The sequence below is a fragment of the Olea europaea genome, unplaced genomic scaffold (genome assembly GCF_002742605.1).
Source record: "Olea europaea var. sylvestris unplaced genomic scaffold, O_europaea_v1 scaffold279, whole genome shotgun sequence".
NCBI lineage: Eukaryota > Viridiplantae > Streptophyta > Magnoliopsida > Lamiales > Oleaceae > Olea > Olea europaea.
In genome coordinates, this window is record NW_019246376.1 from 243,654 (window position 1) to 251,093 (window position 7,440).

The following is a 7,440-nucleotide window of genomic DNA, read 5'->3' on the forward strand; positions in this document are numbered from 1 at the left end:
GGAAATCCCAAAATCTTGGTTCAATAGGACAGCTAAGTTATGAAGATTCAAATAAGCACTTCGAAGTTAACTCCTACCCATTCCTATGATAAGGAAGTGCTATCTGCAAAAAGTTTTAAGTTAAGTTATACTTTTAATGATTCCTATATCTTGGGCTACCTAAGTGGAGCATGGCAGGTACTCTTAATAGGAGATCACCTTTACAAGTATGAAATGTGGCCGCTTCTATAAGAATGTTTCAAAGGCTTGAATTCTCTAAAGCACTTATGAAATCCAAGAGTTGTTCAGAGCCAAAATGAACACAACAGTGAGAACTCGAAAATGTTAGGAAGGTTATTGTGTTGATACTATTGTCTTGGTTTACAAAAACGGCTGACAGTTCAAGACACCGCGTTCACTGATTAGCCAAGTAAATCCGATAGTATTCTACTACGGAAGGTTCAAACCCATAACGTACCTATCCAGATGTGATAACATTCTGCCTGATTTCTCTATAGGGTCTGCATAGTCTATTGCATTAATTTCCATTCATGTGGGGGATTGTTGAAAAAATTAGGTTTTAATTAGTTGGTTTCACCAACTTTTGACCAATTAATTTAGTGGGTCCCATTAATCGGATATAAGATTTCTTTGGTCGAATGTGTTCTACTCCATGAGTAGATATTATGGTATATTTATTTTCTCAAAACCAATTTAGGGTGAATGAGAAATTAGGGCTAAAATATACTCACTTGATGTTAAAATAAAATAGGTGAGAAATTGAAAAATACCAATCCTACATAGGAAAACTAGAAGAATATAAACCACCTTATATAGCTCAAGTTTGAGACTTGGGTTTAGGACCCAAGGGGTACCAATAGTCTTTGAGGGGGTGAGAACCTACATGCTAGTAGGTTAAGCCAAAGCTCACACGTGCGCGCCGCCGTCGCCGTCCATCCGACCCGTCGGCACGACATGGTCGTGGGTCTTGGGCTTGGGTCAAGCTGATATATTTTTTTTTTGTAAAATAACATTTGAATTATATTATTTTATTATTAATATAATAATAATATATTTTATGTTAATATTTTTTTCTTCCCCGAATTTTCTGTGTGTGACACGTGGTGCGGTGCTTTTAGAATTTGGCGGGTCGTGACGGTTGACACTTTAAGTGGCGGTTGACTGTCCAAACTGTTTGTGTGTTTTGGACACAACTTTTCGGCAGTTGTGTCTGTTAAGACACAACCTTTCAACATTTATATATAGGCCCCATACCCCAGTTTTAATTCATACCAAAATCAGAATTGATTTTCTACTCTCCCGAAATTATCCCTTTGTCCCTGCATCATTTTGCTTTTATAATTCAGTTCTCGAAAATTATTTTTCGTGCATTTTAATCATCCAGTGTGTGTGGAGAGATCTAAACTTTATGGGTTCGTTGGGTTTTGTAATTTGGAGTACTACTATTACAAGACGAGGTCGTTGTATCTTGATAAACGAGTGCTGCAATACCGTCAGTACCAGTGTGGGATATTATCGTTTTAAGAAGAAAGAGTCGAACTCTTATTTCGACCATTCAAAATCATCCAAACGTCGTTACTCTGTCCAAATATATATTACGATGACACTATTATTTGCCTATATTTTCCAACAGTTTATTTCTCCTCAAGAATCCATGATGGACTCTAATAAACTCAAAAAGTATACTACAAGAAAAAACAAAGTAAGAGAATTTCTAGTGCAACAGCGAAACACACATAATCATGTTGACACACACACAATTGGCCTTCCTTCCAAGCAAATAAAAGCTACCTATCTGGCCCTTAAACTTTCCTCTCTTCTTCAACACAACTCCAACTCAATTCAATTCAATGGCAAACAATTTATTACTTATTTTCTGTCTCCTCTTCTCCGATACGATTCAACTCGGTTCAACATTGCCGGAACAACCGAGTCAAATCAACTCCAACTCTATCCTTGTGGCACTCTTGGACTCCCGCTACACCGAACTTGCGGAGCTCGTGGAGAAGGCCCTTCTTCTACCAACACTAGAACAGGCTGTTTACACCGGTAATCTTACTATTTTTGCCCCTCAAAATGAAGCCCTCGAGCGCGAACTCGACCCAGAATTTAAGCGGTTCCTGCTCGAACCAGGCAATATCAAGTTCCTTCAGACCCTCCTCCTCCATCACATCCTCCCCATTAAGCTCACTCAGGGAAGTTGGCCCACAGAACCCACCGAGTCAACTCGGCACTCTGCCCTTTCTAACGATCTTGTTGAATTTTCATGTAGTTTCAGTTCAAACCATTCGCAGGTTACTAATAAATATGTTGGTGCTGTGAAGGTTGTACATCCAGGCTCCATAGTTCGTCCTGATGGAATCATTCATGGAATAGAAAAAGTAATAATCCCAAAATCCGTAGAGCACGCATTCAATAACAGACGCAGCCTCAGATCAATTTCTGCCTTTAAACCAGAAGGAGCCCCAGAAATTGATCCGAGAACCCACAAAATGTTGTCAGAGAAAAAGGCAAATTCGGTACCAATCGATGCTCATGCACACTCCAAATTATCAATATACGAGGCCATGGCTCCAGCACCATCCTTAGCTCCGGCTCCGGCCCCTGGTCCAGGTGGGCCCCATCACCATTTCGACGGCGAGAGACAGGTGAAGGATTTCATTCAGTCACTCCTCCACTACGGCGGGTACAATGAAATGGCCGACATTTTGGTTAATTTGACAAATCTCGCTACAGAAATGGGGAAATTAATCAGCGAAGGCTATGTTTTGACAGTTTTAGCTCCAAATGATGAGGCCATGGCAAAACTCACCACCGAACAATTGAGCGAACCTGGTGCTCCTGAACAGATAATCTATTATCATATTGTGCCGGAGTATCAGACAGAGGAGAGTATGTACAATGCGGTGAGAAGATTCGGGAAAGTGGCATATGATACGTTGCATGTCCCACATAAGATTTTGGCTAAAGAAGCTGATGGGTCGGTGAAATTTGGCGATGGCGAGGACGCAGCTTACTTGTTTGATCCAGATATTTACACAGATGGGCGAATTTCAGTTCAGGGGATTGATGGGGTGTTGATTCCACCGGAGGAAAAGAAGAAAGCGAAAATTGCGAATCAAAATGTTAAGAAATTCAACAAACCAAGAAGAGGTACGTTGAACTTTCTATGATTATTTTTTTTTCTAGATTTTTCCGGTGGTGGAGGTAATGGTGGCCGGAAGGTTGTAATTGTGGCGGCGGTGGAGCCGTGAGGTGATGAATCGTGTGACGTGTGACGGTGTCGGTGGGCGAGGGTAGAATTGTCTATATTTGCTTTATTACGTGTTTGTTGCTGCATCACCTGGTTCATTTGTTGGGACATACAGTTGATGATGTAATAAGAAAATTTTAAAAATATAATTCATGAATAAATCAATATAGAGATTTGAGAAAATTTGTCAATTGAAACATTAGCCCATGGGGATTAAACTTGGGTTTTATAAAGATTTTGATTGATAGAAATTGACGACACTTGTGGTTGAAAAGTTATAGATCCTATAAAATACGTGGTTAAAATTAATTATTGACTTTAATTTAGATTAAAATTTGAATTTTAATTTATGCTAAATGAGATCTAAAAGTATTGTATGCCTTGTGACAAAAATCTTTATACCTCAAGATAGAATCCAAGAAATATTGGACGGCGAGTATTGTTATTCACCAATGTCTAGTGAAGTATGTTTGTAGGGACACTAAATAGTCAAACCGACTCGTAGGACCAAGAGACTAGCATACTTGGCCCATGTGGCGTCGGCTCAATCCCCATATAAATCTTATGGCATAGGCTCAGTTCAGCTTACCAAGTTGAAAAAGGAGACCTGGTTAACCTAGGCTAATTTAAATTCACGCTCAAGCCACTAGCGGTCTGAGCTCTCTCAAGCTAGCGATCCCTCCTTTAATGACCCAAGTAAAAGGTGGAAATTTTTGTATTTTCTTTTTTCATTTAAAGTGTCTTAATATATGTATAAAGTATTTGATTTAACCTCATAAGTCCATTTTCAAGATACTCTCTTTTTAAAGACCATATTCTATTATTTGAAGAGCATTTATAAATTTAAAGAATTAAAATTTTGAAATACTCCATCAAACTCTTTATATTTAACACTTATTTTTATTAATCGAAAAAAAATTTATTATTTTTCTCTATATTTTATTTTAACTAGATTTTTTTTAAATTATTTTATTATTTTCTGACATTAAAAATTGAAACACTTCGAATACATTTAAAAGAGTGGGTTTTTTGAGAGCCAAACTCATTTAGTAAATTATAATGTTAATTTAAAAACCCTTTTAGAGCATGATTTAAGATTTGACTCTTTAAAATAGAAAGCATTTCATGTTTAAATAGTCTATTGGATATGCTCTTATAAATGAAACTCACACACCCCGTAGACCTTGTAACTAGTCAAGGAATGGGGGTATGAAGTAGGAAATGGTTGGTTCAACCTTCGGGTTTGGTTATGTTCAGCATTAGTTAGAGTCTCTCTCTTTGGCGTCAGTGTGAACTTTTTACAGTATAGAATATGGTACTCCAAATATAGAATTGACAAAGGGATGGAACAATAGAAATTCCAACCACCCTAAACAATTAGAAAATTGGTTCTGGAATCTAATTGTCCAACCAAATCGCAAACATTAGTATCTCTCAAGCTGTCCTACTCTCTTACCGACGTGCATGTCTACAATCGTATTTATTTGTTAATACCATCACTGTATATGTTGACCACACAAATGTAGGGTACAATGCAATTTCTTTAATGATATTAATCTTTTTATATATACATATAGTATTTGCATGCCTGCAATAATTCTTTGGTCCATGTCCAATTATTAGACCCAAACATTGAGTCAGAAACAACACGTTTCAGAACAAGTTGGATATAAATAACTAGTAGATCTCAAACTAAAATCTTTCTCAATTCTGGCTTACAGATAACCGTCCGATCGACTGACTCTACAATGATGAATGAATCAAGGAAATTTACTTTGTATTTTGTTGCTAGTTGTGCTTATTTTAACATGTTTTCATTAAATACATGACCCATAATGGTTAATATTTTACAAGATCTCTTCGCCTTATTTTATTGGAGGCCAAGTTTTCATGAACTGGCAGTAGTTATGACATTATTCCGAGGCATTTTTTATTTACTTGGTTGCATAAATTAGTGTTGACTCATATATATATGCACTCTTGGTACTCTTAATATGCAGGGAAATTGCTCGAAGTAGCGTGCAGTTTGCTCAGGGTGTTCGGCCAAGATTCCCAGTTAATCAAATGCCAGGAAAAGTAAGCTGGCGTTCACTAAGAGCAAAAGGTAAAAAATTTACATCTTGATTTTTAGCATACAGACCCGAACTAAATTCGAATTTTCATCTGTTCGTGCGATGTTAAAACAAAACATTTATATGGTTGGATGCTTTGTCTAATTGTGTTGCTGATGCAGTCATGCAGCAATGTCATGTGAACATTATCACTCTTAATTTGCTCTCAGTATCACCGTGAACACGTACAGGTTGTGCTTGGTTTATGAACAATCACTTCATCTAAAAGTTTAAGCTAGTTAAAAAAGGGGGGACACTTATATTTTAAAACTTAATTTTCAACACGGCCCCTCACGTTGCTTCCATGTTATTTTTCATCAAAATCACAATTTCGTTAATGGGCGGTAACGAAGTAAGACTCATACCATCTTTGATAACATGCTGTACCACTTCACCCAAACTTATCTTCGACATTATACCAAAATAGCTTATCCTTTTGAATGCTCTATTCTCCACATTCATCTCATTTCTGTGAAAATTCATGAAGTTTGTTTAATCAATTATGGCTTGATCATAAACTTCTATTTATTGCAGGCAGATCAATAATGTACACAATCCTACTTCAATAATTGCTTTCTTCTTGATAAACCAGACAGAGCTGTGGATTTTGCGATGGAAAAAGATAAAGAAAAAGACTCGGCCATTGTAGTTGCACAACGTATTGGCAGCCTGTATTTTGTGTATAGTCAATAATGCCGGTGAGGGATTCATGTTGTGTGTTTCAGATGAACAGGGGAATTACATGGTGGTGGTACCTAAACCAAACTCATAAAAAGTTTTGAGAAATTCACTGGGAATAATCAATAATTAAATATCCTTTTTTATGAATAGGGGCAGTCAAATGATGTTATTAAAGCACGTGCTTCCAATATAAAAACATAAATATGATATTCCAAATAGTTATAAAAATGAAAATTGTATCAAATGGTAAGGTTTCATGGCTTAAAAAATATTTAAAAAACACATATATATCATGATTGTTTCTTAAAAATAAAAATAAATAAATAAATTCTTTTCGGAAAAGGGGAACTTGAAACAAAGTCAACCTCTTATCAATTATTAATGTTCTGTCCAATAGATGTATGTATCTTTTTCTAGCATAAACCAGATGGATGCTTGATTTTATTGGTCTTGAACATTGGTTCGGTTTCCATAACGTTATTCATCTTTCATCTTACTCATGCGTTTATCCCTTTTTTTAGAATAAATCTGATTGATGATCGATTTTTTCGGTGTAAATCATTCGTTCAGTTTTAGTAACATTATTTCTTTTTAAAGTTATAAGAAATTTTTTCTTATATATTAGTATGACTCATCGAAAACAGTTTTTAATTATTGGACGATATAAAACTATCAAAAACAAATATTAATTAATTAATGTAATATTTCAAATAACCTAAAAGAAAAATGACTCGTTTCTTGAAATTATTCAAATTATTTTCAATCATGCATTATCTCATAAAATAATTTTATACATAAATTATTTTTTTCTTATTTTTAACTACATATTGTTCAAAAATTATTATTTTAAAACATATTTTCTTCCAAAAATGAGGGTTAAACAAAGGCTAAATAAATAGTTCTTGTGAATTTTACTATATATAGTTTTGACTTTGACATTTAGGCCCCGTTTAGTATACATTAATGTAATAATGAGAACTAAAAATATAATCGTTATGAGCCTCACACAAGAGATAAAAAGTTAAATATGGCGGCTTAATGTAATAAATAACGATTATATTTTTTATTTTAATGGACAAATAATGAGAAACAAACGGGAGCTTAAACAAGCGCTTTAATTGAGCTTCAGTTATGGAAAAAATTATAAATTATTTAATTTATAAATAAATAAAAATAAGCTACAGATCATGAATATTATATGTAAATCAATTAAAATGTATGATTGAAAATAAAATTCGATAATTTATAATTAATTTACGAAATTTGTCAAAAAGGTTGAAAAGAAATTATAATCTTTAACTAATACAAGCATTAAACAATCTTTGCACTCGGGGCATAGCCTAGTGGTGCAAAGGGATAGGAGTGAGGTTATCACACGCTTTGTTGGCAATCGCA

The 7,440-nt window shown here is 35.0% G+C and overlaps 1 protein-coding gene across 1 annotated transcript; it reads left to right on the forward strand.

The window, feature by feature from the left end:
* Positions 1-1,712: 1,712 nt before the first annotated feature.
* On the forward strand, positions 1,713-6,192 carry LOC111383913 (fasciclin-like arabinogalactan protein 17). Its single transcript, XM_023008110.1, has 3 exons — positions 1,713-3,153; positions 5,254-5,357; positions 5,899-6,192. Exons 1-2 carry the CDS (start codon positions 1,851-1,853, stop codon positions 5,331-5,333), a joined length of 1,383 nt encoding a protein of 460 aa, XP_022863878.1. The 5' UTR covers positions 1,713-1,850; the 3' UTR covers positions 5,334-5,357; positions 5,899-6,192.
* Positions 6,193-7,440: the final 1,248 nt, after the last annotated feature.

Excerpts from the sequence above, each read along its gene's own strand:
- LOC111383913 (XM_023008110.1), top strand. The coding sequence starts at position 1,851 with ATGGCAAACAATTTATTACTTATTTTCTGTCTCCTCTTCTCCGATACG. Across the intron at positions 3,154-5,253 it reads ATTCAACAAACCAAGAAGAG|GGAAATTGCTCGAAGTAGCG; the intron begins GTACGTTGAACT and ends CTTAATATGCAG.